Source organism: Lissotriton vulgaris, chromosome 6, assembly GCF_964263255.1.
Source record: "Lissotriton vulgaris chromosome 6, aLisVul1.2, whole genome shotgun sequence".
Taxonomy (NCBI): domain Eukaryota; kingdom Metazoa; phylum Chordata; class Amphibia; order Caudata; family Salamandridae; genus Lissotriton; species Lissotriton vulgaris.
Genome location: NC_141694.1, coordinates 1,165,230,429 through 1,165,250,654, shown reverse-complemented (window position 1 = coordinate 1,165,250,654; position 20,226 = coordinate 1,165,230,429). Strand labels below are relative to the sequence as shown.

Sequence of the window (20,226 nt, the reverse complement as noted above, 5' to 3'; positions counted from 1 at the left end):
TCCCTGATAGAAGCGTGGAGGGGAGCAATCATAAAATGGCGTGCGGCGGAAGAAGAACTGATCAGACTAGAGGAGACGAGATAAACACTCCTCAATCCCATCTCCATGGAATGGGCAGCTCCCCTGTACGAGTTCAAGCAGGCACATGGGACACCCACTGTATCCCCGACAGCCACTCAGACACAGCAACGTCCCACAACCCCTCTCATCCCATGCATTAATGCTCAGGGGGAACCCACCACCCCCTCCTCACCCATACACAGCCTGCACACGCCGTGTTGAGGGAGTGACCCCTGGTGAAGCCCACAGTGCTGAAGAACACACAAAGGGTGAAAATTGCAAAAAACACAGTTGATGGACAAAATGCAGAACAATGTCTTACATTGACCCCAGTACAAAGATCTGGGCCTAAATCCATCGTTTTTTTGCACTCCACACCACACCACCCTAGGTCAGACAATGGCTATATGCAAATCAGCCTTGACCCTGTGCCTCATGGGAACAGTACAGCCCGAACTACCAAGCCATGTCTTTCATAGACCGGAATCAAGCATCCAAGGACCGGTTTCTGGCTATCAGCCGGTCCTTGGATGCTTGATTCCGGTCTGGGAAAGACATGGCTTGGTAGTTCGGACTGGACTGTTCCCATGAGGCACAGGGTCAGAGCTGATTTGCATATAGTCAGTGTCTAACCCAGGGTGGTGTGGAGTGCAAACAAACGATGGATTTAGGCCCAGATCCTTGTACTGGGGTGAATGTATGACATTGTTCTACATTCTGTCCATCAACTGTGTTTTTTGCAATTTTCACCCCGAGTGTGCTGGGTATACTCAGACGTGAGTCCCATGCTCTCCACACCACTGGAGTCAAGCTATCCAGGCTGATGAAGGCTGATAGCCAGAAACCGGTCCTTGAATGCTTGATTCCAGTCTGGGAAAGACATGGCTTGGTAGTTCGGTCTGGACTGTTCCCATGAGGCACAGGGTCAGAGCTGATTTGCATATAGCCAGTGTCTAACCCAGGGTGGTGTGGAGTGCAAAAAAACGATGGATTTAAGCCCAGATCCTTGTACTGGGGTGAATGTATGACATTGTTCTACATTCTGTCCATCAATTGTGTTTTTTGCAATTTTCACCCCGAGTCTGCTGGGTATACTCAGACGTGAGTCCCAGGCTCTCCACACCACTGGAGTCAAGCTATCCAGGCTGATGAAGGCTGATAGCCAGAAACCGGTCCTTGGATGCTTGATTCCAGTCTGGGAAAGACATGGCTTGGTAGTTCGGACTGGACTGTTCCCATGAGGCACAGGGTCAGAGCTGATTTGCATATAGCCAGGGTGGTGTGGAGTGCAAAAAAAACGATGGATTTAGGCCCAGATCCTTGTACTGGGGTGAATGTATGACATTGTTCTACATTCTGTCCATCAACTGTGTTTTTTGCGAAGAACACACAAAGTCACAGCCCTGCACCTCATCCCTGATTCCACCCCCCAGGTTACCACTGCAGTTGGTTTGTTAAAAACGACACTCACACACTACCCACAACTGAGGCAGTGTTACTCTGATGGGATCCTAACAACCAAGCGCATCACTACAGATCCAGTACACTCAAGTACACATAAACGACGTACGAACGACAATAAACACTCCCAAACACTCAGGACACCCACTTGATCACCATACTGGCAATTTAATGTAACTGATTGATGAATAACTGCAAAGGCTGTTGTTTATGCAGGTATACTCTGTCTGCATCAGAAAAAATCAATAAAAAGGTTTACAAACAAAAAGAAAAAAGAAACTGAGGTTCCTGAATAATAGATAAGGGAGACTCCACCACTGTTTGCTTACCTACACTGACCACTCTGAATGCCTTCCTCCTGTTTGTGCACAGACTGTTCAGAATTAGGAAACTGATCATTCCTTAAAAACCATCTAGCGTATTCTCTTAGGTGAACAAAGATTTAAAAGATTAGGATACTGCTACTTGAATGAACAATGCTCATGTAAACAAGTATGATGCTACATAACTTCTTCTTTGTGCGGAAATATTTAATATTTTCTTCTTACATCCCTACAGATTATAGCACAGCAACTCTGTTGGCAAGCTCACTCTTCAAAAGTGATCAGTGTTTTTTACCAAGCAGAGAAGAAAGTGGTTATATCCGCCTCGACTGATGGATCTGTGAGGTACTGTGTAAGAACCTTGGTATTGTGTCCATGGTAGTTAATATTAGCAATGTGAACTAATGCATTTTATTATGGATGATTTCCCAGCTGTGGTCTCGATTCCCTAAAGTTAAAGGTTAGACATATCAGTACTTTCTGTTACCAGAACTCATGGCACAAATGACTGTTTGGAGACCCAATATGCAAGTGTATGGGATTTAGGGAATTAAATTGCTTGACAAAACATTTCCCCTGCAACCGCCTTTAAATTCAAGTAGGAAATTGTCAAACAGTCTAAATTACATACATACACTAGAGCCTCTATATAGGGCCTAACAAGCTGATTCTATACCATCCCCGTCATACAGGAGTAAACAATCAGGGATTCACTAAGGGTAAATTGCTTTATTTGTGTTACCTACATATCAATTATGAAACATCTGAACACAAGACCCGTGTAATGATTGAAAACCTGGGTGAGCTATATGTTGCTATTTAGAGTAAATAAAATAAAAGAGAAGCAAACACACAAACACAATATTTTAATCTAAAAATGTTAAATAGATTAATGCGATGAATCAGGAAAATTGACTGATAACCAACATAACAATATGTTGCTGCAGACATCATTCCCAAATGGCTCTTCTAGTAATAATGCAGGTCAATCATTGTTGTGGCTCAATTGGCAGGGCTGTTTTGCCTTCATCAGATCTATACAACCCCACAATATTGCTCTTTCATAAATGGGCATGTTTGGAAAGAACATTTGATTTGGAAACATTATAGCATAATACTGTGTTGCAATGTGCTACATGAAGAACAGACTGAAAAAAATAAAGATAGATTCAAATAATGTTAACAGGAAATAGAAACAAGGTGGCGATGTGGGTAAACAGTGGGACAAAAATGAGAGAGAAAAGAAATTAAACGGGAGTGAATCCAAAAGATAAGATGAGAGCAAAGCAAGTGGCTGAATCCAACAAGAAAGAAAACAATATAATGAGAATGTAAGCGAACAGGAAAAGCAACAAGAAAAGACATGTCAACACAATGAGCTTCACTAGTCAAAAGTAAATCAAAATATATTCTCTTATATCTAAGGTTTCAATGCAACCTGCTATATTGCGTCAAAGCAAAGCAGCAAGTTATGATCGTATCGCACAGCATTGTTCATGGGATAGGTGCAAGGCAAAGGATTTCCCCTTTGTGTATCTGCCAGGGGTTTTCTCTTGGAAAGGGGCGACCAATCGGTCCCCCCGAACGTATGGTGGAGTACCACGATCCCCCCGGGAAGCCATCTTGGGCGGGAGGCGAGTCTCGGCTGGTATGCCCGAAGCGGCGTAGCCGGGGCGCGCCTTTTTCCCGCCCTAGAGTGGGCTGGCCTAGACACCGACGCGGCCGGCCACGCCCTCGGAGGCAGGCGGGGGCGGGTTCACGCCCACCCTGAAGACGGATAAAAGGAGCGGAAGCCAAGAAAGCATCCTCTTGTTCCTGTGCTCTGAAGCTGCACCTCCCCGCTGCACGTGAGCTCGAGACGGAACGAAGAGCAATTTTGAGCGTTGTAATCCCTCTTTTTTGTCTTACAGATATCCCGTCTAAGGATGCCCAAGAAGGTCGGAAAGCGGGTCGGTACCGAGGAGATGCTCCGCATACTCATGAAGGAGATAGCCGATCTGAAGAGAAAGGTTGAGGCTAAGGACGGGGAGGGAGGACCGAAACGGCCTTTACAGGGAACAATTCCCGGGGGGAAAAGCAAGAGGCCCAGAAGGGGAGCACTTGGGGGGGAGACCCCGGTTCCCGAAGCGCCACGAGAGGAGCCAACCCCGGCGCCAAAGGAGGGAAATCCAATCCCTGTGGTGGTCACCCCTGCGAACAGGGAGGATATGCCCCCCGAGTTAGCGGCACAATTGGCAGCGTGGTTGGGAAACGATAGCGAGGGCGCCACGGCTGACGACGCCCGGGCAGTGATGAGGCAACTGCGGGAATCTAGGGAGGCTGCGAAGACGCCATCTTCTGTTCCCCCACAGGTCCCGGCGGTTGGAAGTACAGCAGGCCCAAGTTCGGCGACAAGCGTGGGGTCTACTTCAGGTAAGCGGCCATTGCCGATTGTGGGGGGAGAGTCTGCACCTTCTCGAAAGGAGAAGATTGCCCAGCACGTCCCACTAGAAGTCAAGGAATTGATTTGGGCGGATAAATATGTAAACATGTTTTCATTGCTTACCGACCATTACGAGATCGAGCATGTAAAGAGTCAAAAGGAGCTCATGCATCCGTGTGTTTGGCGCGCAAAAATGGCCGCCTTTAAGGTTGACGAGACCATTGGTACTTGGGGCAGAGCGTGGGGAATTTTTACTTCCATCATGGGGGAGCGCAGGCCTGAGTTGTTGACCGAGTTACCCATTTATCAGTCACGTATTATGGAGTATTCTGTGGCATATGGGGGCAATCAGTGGTTCTGCTATGATAATCTGTTTAGGAAAGCTAAAGAACACAACCCGTTGTTGTCTTGGGATTGCTATGATTCTGTGTCTTGGCAAAAAATGGAGAGTACAGGGATGTTGAAGGTGCCATTAGTAGGGAGTAACGGGGGGGAATCCTCCCGCCAAAACTCTGGGACGCCCTTTCGGACGGGTGCAGGTAACGAGTTCCACACGAAGCCGAGTGGCAACACAGGTAAAAGGGGGATCTGTTGGAATTTTAACAGGAGCAAATGTACCAGGCCCCAGGGGTCATGTAAATTCAGACATGAGTGTGGGGGGTGCGGGCAGCCATCCCATCCTGAGTCCATGTGCAGAGCCAAAACGGGTGATAACGGTGGTAAGGGAGGCGCCAAACAGGTCTAATATAGTCCGAGGGGCGCCTTTACCGACCCCGATTGATACCATGGCAATGATTCCTTGGCTCAGCGAATACCCAGATCATGCTTCCGCTGGGGTGTTACGGAACGGGTTTTCATATGGTTTCCGCATCCCAGTGGGGGATTTTCAGGGGGTACCGGACTGTAAGAATCAAATGTCGGTCTTACAGCATACGGCAGTGGTGCAGGTAAAGATTGGGAAAGAGGTGACTCGAGGTCGTGTCGCCGGTCCATTCGATTTGCCACCAGTGGCTAATTTTGTGTGTTCTCCTCTGGGGGTGGTTCCCAAGAAGGACCCGGGTGAGTTTCGGCTGATACATAATTTGTCAGCCCCACATGGTCTTTCCGTGAATGACGCGATAGACCCGAAAGTATGTTCGGTGCGGTACGCATCTTTCGATGAGGCCGTTGCCATGTTGAATCGCCTGGGGCCCGGGACGCTGATGGCCAAATCGGACATCGAGTCAGCGTTCCGGTTGCTCCCGGTACACCCAGACGATCAGCGTCTCCTTGGTTTTCAGTTTCAGGGTCGCTATTACATGGATAAATGTATGCCAATGGGATGCTCGATTTCATGTGCCTATTTCGAGAAATTCAGTTGTTTTCTGCAGTGGGTATTCACGAGGAAGACAGGTTTTCAACATGTTATGCACTATCTCGATGACTTTCTGTTTCTGGGGGCAGCCGGGGATTCTGAGTGTGGACAGGCCTTACATGAATTTTGTGTCCTAATGAATCAATTTGGTGTGCCATTGGCGCCAGGTAAGACGGTGGGTCCCTCGACCTTGATCGAGTTTCTGGGGATCGAGCTCGACTCGGTGGAAGGTTGTTTTCGTTTACCTAAAGAAAAAGTGTTAAAATTCAGGTTATCCCTTGAGACATGTATTCGTGCAACGAAAGTGAACTTGCATCAATTGCAACAGGTGGTTGGTCAGTTGAATTTTGCCCTAAGAGTAATGCCGATGGCACGCCCCTTTTCCCGCTCGATTGCACAGTCCATGGTCGGCTTGAAGGAAGGACATCATCGGACGAGACTCTCGGCAGAGGTTCGCCAGGACATGCGCATTTGGATTGCATTCCTGGCGGATTTCAATGGTCGAATTGTCTGGAATAAACCAGCAGTGTCTTCCAAGGAGTTGGGGCTATGGACAGATTCGGCGGGGAGTATGGGTTTTGGCGCCATATTGGGGACACAATGGTCGGCTCAAAAATAGCCGTCATAGTGGCATGAGTGCGGGTTGACGAGTAACATTGCTTTTCTCGAACTGTTCCCCATTCTGGTGGCCTTAACAACATGGCCAGAAGGGTTTAGGGATCACTCTGTGGTGTTCTGGTCTGATAACATGACCGTGGTTGAGTGTATCAATAGTCAGGCAGCACGTTGCAAATTGATTCTGAGACTGCTCAAGGAAATTGTGTTGTTGTGCATGCGACTAAATGTACTGTTTAGGGCGCGACACGTGACGGGGGTGATGAACCAAGCGGCTGATGCGCTCTCTCGTTTCCGTATGCAGGCCTTCTGGGGTTTTCTGCCCACAGCGGACCCGGTGGCGGCACCCTTTCCCGAAGCTCTCTGGTCTCTCGGTGCCCCGAACTACAAGACCTCGTGGGAGAGAGTTTAGCACCCAGGACGAGGAAGGCATATGAAGGGGCGTTCCGTTCCTATTGGGCCTTTTTGGGTACTGCCGGGAGGGAGCTTTGGGGTCTGGAAGAGTGTGTAGTAAGATTTCTGCTCTCGTTACGTCACGCAGGCAAGTCAGTAGCTACGGCCCAGAGGCATCGGGCCGCCATTTCCTTCATGGCAAGGGCTCATGGGATCCAGGACCCGACAGCGTCTTTCGTTGTGCAGAAAGCGCTACGTGGGTGGCAACGCCTTGAGGGTCGCAGAGTAGACGATAGGCACCCGATAGGTCTGGATAGGTTGGCCCTGTTATTATCCGTGCTACCGGTAACATGTTCATCCCAGTACGAAGCAGTGTTGTTCCGAGCCGCATTTGCATTAGCATTCCATGGGGCTATGCGGGTAAGCGAATTAGTGGCAAAGAACAAGCAGGATACGATGGGGGGACTGTGCCGGGAACACATTCAGGTCAGGGAGGAGACGATGACGGTCTCGTTTGTCAGGTCCAAATCCGATCAGGATGCAATCGGGGACTGCGTAATCATCCAGAGGATCCCCGGGTCTGCCATGTGCCCTGTTGTGTGCGTAGAGGAATATTTAGCGCAGAGGGTGGCAGCATGGGGGGGGACCTTGTTAAGACACGCTGACGCCACCCCACTGACGAGGTTTCAGTTTCAGCGGGTGCTTGCGATGTCGATTTCTGCCGCGGGCTTGAACCCCGGCGACTTTGGGACCCATTCCTTTCGGATAGGGGCTGCTACGGAAGCTACAGCCAGGGGTCTGAATGTTGAACAAGTAAAACGTGTGGGGCGTTGGTCCTCGAACTGTTATAAGAGGTATGTGCGGTTGCACATGTTGTGAAGCCGTAACGATGTACTCACGCTTCTTGTTTTTGTTTGGTTTTCAGTTGCGCAAGCCTACGAGGCGGGGCGGACTGTCCAGTCGACCCGACACCGGGGGGCCAGCGGTCAGACATTACCGGCTGTGAAAAAGGAGGTGTGGGTCGTGGGCCACTCATACGTGAGGCGTGCCGCGGACGTATTCAAAGCAGGTGACATGATTCACGTGGCTGGGGAATACGGGTACAGTGTGTCCTTCTACGGAAAGGGCGGGCTCTGTATTGACCAGTTTCGATCATTTTTCGAGGGTTTGTTAGGGCGGACAAGGTCACCGCCGTCTGTAGTCATAGTACATCTCGGGGGCAATGATTTGGTGACCACTGGTAGACGACTTCTTCTTGGCCCCGGGAATTTCCCGGGGCCAGGACATCTGCGACGGCAGATGGGTAAGTTGTGTGGGGTGTGGGAGGGGGTTTACGCTACCTTTTTAGACACCTCACACGAGTCCTCGAACGACCGTTAAATGGCGTCGAGTTTATTGGGGCCCCCGTCAAGTACAAAGGGAAATTGGTAGATGCACTTGAGGTACGCCTCTGTGCGGTCGCTCCTCTCACAAGTGAGGGGGGTATCTCTGGTTTAGGGATCTGACACCGGTTACGACCTTGCCGTTGGCCCTTAACGTTAGGATGTACAATTTCAAGTCAAATGTTTTGTAGGATGTTAGTTCGGCTAGGAGAACCTTTGTATTAGAGATCTGTTAAGGTTAGCCAAACATCGTAATGTGGAAATGAAATTGTACATTATATGAAACTGTTATTTTAATGTTTTCTTTTGTTTCATATTTTAATAAATACGGCCGGGAAGGGTGACTCCCTTCCCGCCTTCCAAAAGTTCAAGAACTGTTTCCGGTTTCCCAATTCTTGGGGATTGTGTTGAGAGGGGGTGGCGGGTATCTCGGCCATATGAGCTTTGCAGTAAGTGTGATCTAATGATGAGCCCAAATTGCATGTTTCTATTCATGGATCAGATTCTTCTCAATCTATTTTTCTGACAGTCTACTCTGTGACTGTACTTCTGGCTGATACAACTTCCCATAAATTCCTCACATTAACTTTATTTCAAGTTCTCAAACTCGACAAAGGAAGTTTGGTAGCACTGTCAATACCAATAAGCAATGTGTTTCCAGCCTGCAACCATAACACATCCATAAGAGATGATATAGTAGATGCAGACAGTGTTAATAATGGTGACGTCAGTAACTTTCAATGCAAGGTCTGGATCCTCCAAGTTGTCACTGGTAGAATTTCAGTTTCTTGAGGTGTTTTCGCCCACTTTTCAAGGCACAGCACAGCAGGTTGTCAGGGTTTAAACACTGTGTGAACTAATAAAGACAAATGTAACTTGTGGTGCTCAGGCAGCAAGCATGAGGCAACAACGTGCAAGGAACACTAACACATGTACCCTTCCGACATCTAGAAATAATAGTAAAAATATTTATGTTACTTCAGACGGACTTGAGCTCTTAGTCCAAGTCAAAATCTGAATTGGCCATGGAAGTTGCTCTCAAGAGAGACGGATAACCCTGAACTGCAAGAGGCACCATAAAAACATATACAGGCTTCAGCTTCTCATCAGGAACCTGTCTTCAGAAACACAAAAATATATCTAAGGAGCAGTGCATAACAACACAGAACAACAGAGCAATATGATAAAACTGCACCAACAAGCTCAATTTGCCACTTAATTTCCTCCATCACCTTATGGGGTGAATGAAGTGGAAACCAGAGCTCATTGGACATGGCTGAAGATTCTGGAGTTCAGAGAACACAGGCTGGGCACATGGCATTACCAAAAGCTATGCTGCTCATGCAGAGGGGGTTCTGTTGCCACAGGGCATGAGTCACTCAACCAAAGGCTGTGCACATAATTCCTTGCTTGGGCCAGGATCAAAGTAGCACGTTATTAGGCCCATTAGTCCGTCCGCGTCCTCATGGTGCTGGGGACGCCCGCCATATGTGTGGGGGTCCCGCACCGCTGATTAGGATGCGACCACCCGCAGCAGCACCCGCCACAATGCCAAATTGACATATTGTGCATTCCCATGCACAACGTAGCAGGCACTGCACAGTGCGTGCCACCTTGTGCATGGGAATGCATTTGGGTACCATGGGTATACCCCAGGTGCACCGCCCATACCCCCCCCCTGGGAACCTACAATGGGCCCCCAAAGCACATCCCTGCCAGCCTTCTCATGGCGGCATCGCCACCATGGAAAGGCCTTTTTAACCAGGCATCATAATATGGATGGTGGTGCCCTCCAGTCACCGCCACCATATTATGTCCCAGCTCCGCCCAGCCAACCGGCGGAAAAGCGCCGGACAGACTTTCACTCTGCCCCGATAACCCACAACATAATAATATAGCGAGGGTAAATCAAGTTGGGACAGCGGGCGGATCACCACCGCAGGCCACGCGGTGGCGATCCGCCCGCCATTAGAATCACCCCCTATATATTTAACTAATGCAATGATTTTGTTCTTTACTCAGAAGATAAATCACTAGTTAGAAAACAGAAGTTTCCCCCCCTGAAATTGATGCGACATTATGATTGCAATGCAAAAACCTGAAAACACAGAACTTTTGCTGGCACTGCTCATGACCTCATCCATGCTGTCATGTTTGTTTCACAAATAATTTATAGCATACGCTTTCACACACGTGGTTCGAGGTAGCACTCCCACTTTGGTATATTTTGTTCTCCATCTTTAACCATGCAACACGAAAATTCTTCGGATCAGTGTTAAAAACACATTTTTGTCTGAAAGTTTCCGCATGACAGGCTCACATCTGCAACACAGAGAGGGGGCTTTCAACTTCAGTTTAACTCTCAGCAGCATCTATAAAGCAATATCAAATAGTCAATTTTCAATCAACAAGACATATTTAAAACTCCATCTCATCACTCAAAGCTGTTGTTTCCTTTTTTATTTGTACAGTTTTATTGTTGTTTATGCCATAAATCAGATGCAGAATTACAGATTCAAAATAAATAAATATTAAGGAATACCTCAACTACTCTTACCTTTCAATGATAACGCTTCTTAAAGTAAAATAAAAAAATCACACCATTTTCATACCAGCCAGCATTGGAATGAAGAATATTATCTAGAATGTTGCCAATGAAAGCGTGGCCATCGGAACACTAAGAAAATCAAGTTGCAAATGTCATGACTTCTAATGAGTTTTTAGAATTAAAACCTAGAATTATACAGAGATTAGATATTCTAAGGTTGCCTACCTTTTCATGCTGATTTTCTGAAACATTTTCTTCCACTACGCTATTAATGCTGGACAAAATAAGTGATATTTGCACCTAATTTGAGAAGGTTAGAACCTTCATGGTACAACCATCGGACATCCTTGTAAGAGAGAAATGCAGGGGTATAGGGTATATTTACAAAGGGATAGCGCCACCAGCGCGTCTCCTTCAGCGACGTTCTGGTGACCCTATTCCTTTCTCCATATTTACAATCGGCTTAAAGCCACTTTTTGTGGCTTAACACCACCTTGTAAATACAGCCCCTTTACAGGCATCACTTAGCATAAAAGGGCGTGTAAGGGTTGTTGCTGGGGGCATTCCACCGAAACACCCATTGCTTTTTGACACTGCCCCAGATGTACAAGATCTGAAAATCTGAGGCAGCGCCAAAAACTTTGAGCAACGTTAGGAGTTTGAAACGAAGAGAAATACTTTTATTTCTCCTTGTTTTTGCTTTTTCTATGTGTGCTGTATTCTGGAACACACATAGAAAGCCACTAATGATTGTTTATGTGCAGGAAGGTGTTTCTTCCTGTACATAAACAATCATCAAATAATGTTTATTTGCTACTTCTGCAGCACAGACAGAAGTAGCACATGCCATTATGGATTGTTTTTTTGCAGGAGGGAAAACCTGAACAATCATTCCCTGCAATGCAGGAATGCTGGCACCATGGTGCTAGGGTGCCTGCATTGGGACTAAACAGCTAATTGTTGCACCAGCGCTAGGGAAAACACAGGGGTGTGCTGTGTTGTTGTAAATGCTACCAAATTTGCTGCTGCTATGCCCCCCCCTCCATTTTGTTGTAAATATTCCCCGAGGTGAGCTAAGCAAATATATTAATAATTCAAGCAGGTACCTCCATTACATACCCCGAATGGGGTACCAACCAGACAAATTAAAACAAGAATGAAACAAAAATGGTCATATCATGTTCTATTCAGTAGGTTATTCACATGTCCTGTAATGCTTTCACCAGGGTGCTTTTCGTTGATATAGAGTACAAAACTTGCTACTAGCCAAATACCTAGCTCCTGAGGTGCATATTGTATAGTGACACACCACAGTTAGTATGGCAAGTGACGTTCTATGTACTCTGACAGAATAAAAATACTTGGAAACACATAAACACATACATAAAACATTTGTAAAGTGAACCAAGGTAAGGGTAGGGATAAAATCTTAAAGTACTGTGAAGGAAGAAATGCACCTTGAGTCAGAAGCAGATGACCGTGTCTAATTTGCTTGGGATGTTTCTAAGAGAGATGAGTACAGAGCGAGAGATTCCGGTTTAGAGCTAGACATTCCTTCGGGACGGGAGCGGTCCACTCAGAATATCTGGGACTTACTTAATTGATTGCAGAGTCTGGTGTTGTCACCTACCCTGCATGCTGCTTTCCCAGAGGTGACTGCAGCCCGGAAGGGGGCACCTTTAAATACACCAAGGTCTCGCGTCCGCAGGGGAGGGCAAGAGGGGGCGCTTGCCCCCCTGGATCCAGGCCCGGTTCTAGAGGATGGGCCCACATACCTGGGCCGACTTTCCTGCTGGGGCGCCGCCTTGAAAGGCTGCTACAGTGTGAGTCCCAGCAGGTCACAGAGGTAGCCGTTCCATTGTCATGGGCAGTATGACAATGGGCCGGCAGAGGAGACACAGCATGGAGCATCTCTCCCCATCCCAGACCTCAGGAGATGACGTTGAGTTCTTGGGGAGCTGCTTATGCTTTCAAGCAGCACAATTAGCAGGGGCCGTGAGCTTTAGTCCCTCACAGCAGGCCACAACGATCAGAGAGAGGGAGACAGAGAGGGCGGGGGACAGAGGGACAGAGACTGAGGGATGGAGACTGAGGGATGGAGACTGAGGGACGGAAACTGAGGGAGGGTGACTGAGGGAGGGAGACTGAGGGAGGGAGACTGCGGGACGGAGACAGAGACAGACAGAAGGAGACCGAGAGAGAGGGAGACAGATAGGGCGGGGGACAGATAGGGCTGGGGACAGAGGGCAACAGACAGAGGGAGGGGGACGATAGAGGGAGGGAGACAGACCGGGAGAGAGACAGACAGAGGGAGGGAGACAGACAGAGGGAGGGAGACAGAGAGAGAGGGAAACACAGAGAGAGGAAGACAGAGCGAGGAAGACAAAGCGAGGAAAACAGAGCGAGGGAGACAGAGGGAGGGAGACAGAGGGAGGGAGACAAGGAGGCAGGGACACACAAGGGAGAGAGACAGAGGGAGGGAGACAGAGGGAGGGAGACTGAGGGAGACAGAGAGAGGGAGACAGAGAGAGGGAGACAGATAGGGCAGGGGACAGATAGGGCGGGGGACAGAGGGAGAGAGAGAGAGAGGGAGGGAGACAGATGGAGGGAGACAGGGCAACAGAAAGAAGAAGGGGCGACAGAGGGAGGGACACAGACAGGGAGACTGATAAAGGGAGACAGTCAGAGACAAACAGAGGAAGGGAGACAAACAGAGGGAGGGAGACAGACAGAGGGAGGGAGGGAGACAGAGAGAGGAAGAAAGAGGGAGGAAGACAGAGGGAGGCAGAGGAAGACATAGAGAGAGGGAGGGAGACAGGGAGGGAGGGAGACAGAGGGAGGGAGACAGAGGGAGGGAGATAGAGGGGGGCAGGGGGAGGGAGGCAGAGGAAGGGAGGCAGAGGGAGGGACACAGACAGAGGAAGGGAGACAGAGGGTGACAGAGAGAGGGTGACAGACCGAGGGAGGGAGACAGAGGGAGGAAGACATAGGGAGGGAGACAGAGAGAGAGAGACCAAGAGAGAGAGACAAGGAGACAGAGGGAGGGAGACAGAGGAAGGGAGACAGAGGGAGGGAGACAGAGGGAGGGAGACAGAGGGAGGGAGACAGAGAGAGTGAGACAGAGAGAGTGAGACAGAGAGAGGGAGACAGAGAGAGGAAGACAGAGGGAGGGAGACAGAGGGAGGGAGACAGAGGGAGGGAGACAGAGGGTGGGAGACAGAGGGAGTGAGACAGAGAGAGAGACAGGGAGACAGAGGGAGGGAGGGAGAGAGAGGGCGACAGACAGACAGAGGGCGAAAGACAGACAGAGGGTGACAGACAGACCGAGGGTGACAGACAGAGGGTGTGAGACAAAGGGAGTGAGACTGTGAGACAGAGAGAGGGAGGGAGACAGAGGGAGGGAGACTGAGGGATGAGACAGACAGAGGGAGGTTGACAGATAGAGGGAGGGCGACAGACAGAGGGAGGGCGACAGACAGAGGGAGGGCGACAGACAGAGGGAGGGGGACAGACAGACAGAGGGAGGTCGACAGACAGACAGACAGAGGGAGAGAGACAGACAGAGGGAGGGAGACAGACAGACAGAGGGAGGGAGACAGACAGAAAGACAGACAGAGGGAGGGAGACAGACAGACAGAAGGAGGGAGAGAGAGAGGGAGGGAGAGAAAGGGAGGGATAGAGAGGGATGGAAAGGGAGGGGTAGAGAGGGAGGGATAGAGAGGGAGGGAGGGAGGGAGGGAGAGAGAGGAAGGGAGGGAGAAAGAGGAAGGGAGGGAGGGAGCTGGAGGGAGAGAGACGGAGGGAGGGAGAGAGAGAGAGAGAGTGAGGGAGAGAGAGATGGATGGAGAGAGAGGGATGGAGAGAGGGATGGAGAGAGGGATGGAGAGAGAGGGAGGAGAGAGGGAGAGGGAGAGAGACAGGGGGAGAGAGACGGAGGGAGAGAGAAAGAGGGAGGGAGAGAAACGGAGGGAGGGAGGGAGAGGGATAGGGAGAGAGAGGGAGGGAGAGAGACAGGGATGGAGTGAGAGGGAGAGAGGCAGAGGGAGAGAGGGAGAGAGAGAGAGAGAGAGAGGGAGCGAGAGAGAGAGAGAGGGAGAGAGAGAGAGAGAGGGAGAGAGAGAGGTAGGGTGAGAGGGAGGGAGGGTGAGAGAGATAGACAGAGTGAGTGAGACAGAGGGAGACAGGGAGAGGGAGGGAGAGAGAGAGAGATAGCGAGAGGGAGGGAGACAGAGAGAGAGGGAAGGAGACAGAGAGAGAGGGAGGGAGACAGAGAGACAGACCGAGAGAGAGAGAGAGAGAGAGAGAGAGAGAGAAAGAAAGATGTGTGTATGCCGAGTCTGGTGGCTTAGCAGATGAAGGCGTCCGCTGCAGGGACCTGTGTTCAACCTCATGGTCATAGTTTTTTTGTTGCTCTAGCCCCACCCCCTCCCTCCCTGACCCTGCCCCCACCAGTGCGGCCCTCGGCCACAAACCACACTGTAAATTTGGCCCCTGAGAGAAAGTTTGTGAGTACCCATGCTCTAGAACCGCATCAACCTGATTTAGAATGTTTTTGTTTTTTTCCGGTCATTTTTAGTTTCCCTCTGTTTAATACTTGCCAGGATGTCTGATGTGGCGCCTCAAAAGATTTTTCTCTCCCCCCTATGGATATCTTTGTTTATTTAAGCTCTTTGTCTTATTAGATTTTTTGAAATGTATTTAATACTTGTGCTCAATCATGTCGGAGGATGGTGATGAAGTTAAAATGTTGCCCCCCCTGGAAACATTTCTGTGGATGCCCATGGCTGCAATCAATCTCATGCTGTAGAGTCCATTACATGCAACACAAAGTCATGGTCCCTTACAGATGAGGTGAAGCAGTTAGTCCTGGTTCACAATGGTAGCCATATTGGAAGGTCTTTTTAGGGCTGTGTAACATACCAGTCTATATTTAGAATTCGGACTGTATCAAATGTTACATTAACTAAATGTGTGGAATAATAGTGTATCTCATGGTTGGCACATATGCCACATTGAGGATGATAATGTCTTCTGTAAATGTTGGATGTGCACAGTACACACAATATGAGTGTATATTTTCGTGCCATTCCATTTGGCGATTCAGCTAATTCACTGTGGAGGCCCAATCCCCATACATGAGTATGGCTGAATGGCGGGCCAAGCAGTATTTGATGTCGGAAATATATATTGTTTGTAAAAGTTATGTACACTGCATACATGGGATTTCAGTGTATCCTCTGGCCAGTGTCTCGTTTTAAAATATAAATGAGAGCTTGACCTATGTGAGATATATAGGTTCTGGTGTGATGATCATCTTCAGTGCGGTATTATCTACATATGTTCATATTCGTGATCGATAAAGTCATCGATAAAGAATGAGTGTCTTTACTCAGGTGGGGAGACCACATCGTTCTTTGATGGACTATACCGTAAAAGGGAAATTAAGGGCAGCGTGGTACAAAATGGGAAAGGAAGTAAGATCTTTTTGGTTTCATGTTTTGAAGACTATATCTGTCCTTGCCTCTGCAGGGGATCTATAGGTGGCTCCTTGGTATTTCCTGCTGGTGGTGATAAATATGGTGGAGGATAATGAAAAGGTAAAAGTGCCTTCAAGGGAATTCATTCTGATAATTACTTTAACTTATTAGGCTCAGTTATGGGGACAATTCAATGGTTCTCCAAAACAATTGAGGAAGTGAAGAGGTATTGACAGAATCACCCTCCGATCAGATATATATAAACAAAGAGATTCTATCAAAGTGTAATGATTTTTATTATTTTTATTGTTTTCTGTGGGTGATAAAAACTAATAAATGAGCTCTCTCTTAGGGTGGTAAAGATGAGAGCACAGTGTGCTTTTTAAAATACCCCTCACACACTAAAAAAATCCAATAGTGTCATGCTTCATCATTGGGGTCTTCCCGTCCCTCTACGGGGCGGGGCGTGCTACGACCTGACCGACTACGCGGGAGCACTAATATGGTGACAGGACTATGTGACTGTGCAAGTGTGGGTGATGTCAGTGAAGTGTAGGGACCTAATTATGTGTGGGAATAAAAAAGGTTAAAAATCCTCTGGCTAGTGGAAAAAAACAATTTATTCACTTCCCTAGCTGGGGACGTTAAGAAGGGGGTTTTGTTGAGGTAGAGCGATTCGCTACTACCTGGTCTACATGTTTCGTAGGCAGTCCCCTACTGCCTACTCATCAGGACCTTCTAATGGTCCCTACTGGAACAAAGCTCAGTTGCTAAATGTAATAAGCCTGTCGTCCTAGAAACCAGCAGTAAAAATCCACTGCTAGTTTCTGCTTCAGGGCATGAGCTGGCCCTCTATAAGCAAAAGGTATCAAAAATAATGACCTGAATGTGGTCTCTGTAAAACAAGGAGAAAAAAAGGGGGGGGAGAGAAACATACAGAATTATCCAATGATACTGTAATCTGTCTGTGGATGCTCATTATTGTTAGCGCCACAGGTCCCACATTTTAGTAGCAATTGCCCATACCACCAACGATACACTTAAGATTTTATGGACAGAATGATGGTTCAATCCTCCATCCCCTAAATGTTTGTTTCATAACAAACATTGTCACGCCCCTTGTAATATAGGCTGTTTTTTATGGCGCGAATGATAATGCAATCTGCCATCCCCTATATGTTCGTTACTGTCGCCGAACATAGGGAAGCCCCTTGTAATTAGGGCTGTATCCATCTTCAACATACACACACTCTCATGACTCAATACATACAACGGAATTCTGCAGGGTAAAAATAGAGGAACCCGACTTGATCAATAACAATGGTGATCTGAGAAACGATCGTTCTAAAAACCAAGGGGCACTCCCCAATCATTAAGTAGTGTGCAATACATACTGCTGTTGCGCAAAAGATATGCCCCATGAGCTGGTACTTGGTAGGTATTCAACGCGGCGTCCTGAAAAAAGAGAGACCGCGCCCTTAGCAAACTCGTCAATGTACACCCATGTCATATAGCCCTCGTCTTGATTAGCCAAGTGTTTAGCGACTTTTGGCAAAGTCAAATACTCACAGTGACCGCTATATCATTAAGGCTTACTTCTACCACGAGGTACCGCTCCGAGGACTAGTCGCGTCTGCGGCTCAGTGGTTAAATGAGCTCTGCTTACGCCCCTGTGTCGCGTGGGGAATCACCCGCAAACACTAGAACGCTCACCCCAAGATGGCCGCCCTGAAATGGACCAAGCGTGTGCTAAAAACGGAAGTCTGTCTTCCGTGTCCATTAGGTAAACCAATGTGATTGAATATGAAGATATATTTTCAGAATAGCAAAATATTGCATCCTAGCTCCTTGCATTAATACCAGATTAATTACAAAACGAACATGTCTTATTATATTACAGAGAAAATGTTAACTGAAATGCAATATAATGAAATCGGCTTCTGAGTGCCTCAGGGATGAATATCTTGGCCGAACAATTATATTACCCATGTTACCTCAGATAATTAAAACAACGATTAATACAGTACAGAAAAACATGTTGTCTGAACTACAGTATTATAACACGCTTCCTCAATTTCTCAGGGGTTACTGGCGTTTCCGGACAATTATCTTAGATAAACTATAGATCTTTTTGGGATGCATACATGTCCGGATATCTAGTAGGTTGTTATGACGGAGTGCCTCAAACCGCAGGGTTGAGACCTGTGATCCCCAATGTATAACAAAATGAGGGCAATGGGTTGTAGAATGCTAAGGTGGGTATTATCAGTGGATCACTGATAGGACGCAGGGGATCTCCTCGAGGCCACAGATGAACTGCCTCTCAGTGGGATGATGGTACGAGGCTCATAGCTGACCCCATAGAATTTCATCGTTCAATCCATGTTTGTTTGACTGGACACGAAAAACCCATCTCTGTTCTTTCTCTAGTAGATGTTTCTCGTTGTCAATCTGTTCGATGACCGTCCAAGTGATATCCTCAGGTTTGTGCCCACTTTCCAGGAAGTGGTTTGTTAATTTCGTACTCGCCTTTTTACATTTAATGGTGCTCTTATGTTCGCCTATTCTCAACTTCACTGCCCTGCTTGTCATACCAATGTATTCGAGATGGCAGGGGCAAGTAATGAGATAGACGACGTTTGAACTGTTGCAGTTGGTAAAGGCTCTTTGTTCCCATGAGGTCCCGTTGTTAAAGGTTAGTTTTTTGCTCTTTTTGGTTAGGCAGCATACCTTACATCCGCCGCACGGGTGATGCCCTTGTACAAAGTTGGGATTGATTTGGGTGTTGGCTTTACTGTCCTTAGGTCTCGTGTGTACTAGTATATCTCTGACACTCTGTGCTCTTTTGTGTGAAAACATGGGTTTAGGAATGTCGAGACCTCCACTGTTCAGAATTTTCCAGTTTTTGTTGATGATCTTGCTAACTTGGTTGGAATTGGTGTTATATGTTGTAACACATATTGGTCGCTGTACTTCCACTGTTTTCACTTTTTCTTCCAGGAGGCTGTCTCTGCAGTTATTTCTCGCTCTTTTGTAAGCTTGGTCAATGGTTCTCTGTGGGTAATTTCTCAGTTGTAACTTCTTCCTTAGGTCATTAGACTGCGCTTTGAAACTAGCTACTTCTGTGCAGTTTCTACGAAGTCGCAGAAATTGACCGTAGGGTAGATTATCCCTCAGATGCCTTGGGTGGAAGCTCTGATACAGCAAGAGACAATTCTTAGAGGTGCTCTTGAAATGTGTCGTTGACATCAGTCTTCCATGTTTGGGAAAGATGTTTAAATCCAAAAATACCAGATTGGTTTTGGTGGTGACACTGGTGAATTTGAGAAACTCGTCTGGGGATCACAGGTCTCAACCCTGCGGTTTGAGGCACTCCGTCATAACAACCTACTAGATATCCGGACATGTATGCATCCCAAAAAGATCTATAGTTTATCTAAGATAATTGTCCGGAAACGCCAGTAACCCCTGAGAAATTGAGGAAGCGTGTTATAATACTGTAGTTCAGACAACATGTTTTTCTGTAATGTATTAATCGTTGTTTTAATTATCTGAGGTAACATGGGTAATATAATTGTTCGGCCAAGATATTCATCCCTGAGGCACTCAGAAGCCGATTTCATTATATTGCATTTCAGTTAACATTTTCTCTGTAATATAATAAGACATGTTCGTTTTGTAATTAATCTGGTATTAATGCAAGGAGCTAGGATGCGATATTTTGCTATTCTGAAAATATATCTTCATATTCAATCACATTGGTTTACCTAATGGACACGGAAGACAGACTTCCGTTTTTAGCACACGCTTGGTCCATTTCAGGGCGGCCATCTTGGGGTGAGCGTTCTAGTGTTTGCGGGTGATTCCCCACGCGACACAGGGGCGTAAGCAGAGCTCATTTAACCACTGAGCCGCAGACGCGACTAGTCCTCGGAGCGGTACCTCGTGGTAGAAGTAAGCCTTAATGATATAGCGGTCACTGTGAGTATTTGACTTTGCCAAAAGTCGCTAAACACTTGGCTAATCAAGACGAGGGCTATATGACATGGGTGTACATTGACAAGTTTGCTAAGGGCGCGGTCTCTCTTTTTTCAGGACGCCGCGTTGAATACCTACCAAGTACCAGCTCATGGGGCATATCTTTTGCGCAACAGCAGTATGTATTGCACACTACTTAATGATTGGGGAGTG

General features: G+C 47.5%; 1 protein-coding gene across 1 annotated transcript in view; it reads left to right on the top strand.

Annotated features, from left to right (window-relative positions):
• Positions 1-20,226, top strand: part of WDR64 (WD repeat domain 64) — a 2,246,160-nt gene that overhangs the window by 1,897,462 nt on the left and 328,472 nt on the right. Inside the window, exon 30 of the mRNA XM_086925751.1 lies at positions 2,080-2,189. Within this exon, the coding sequence (XP_086781877.1) occupies positions 2,080-2,189 (110 nt within the window). The remainder of the gene's footprint in view (positions 1-2,079; positions 2,190-20,226) is intronic.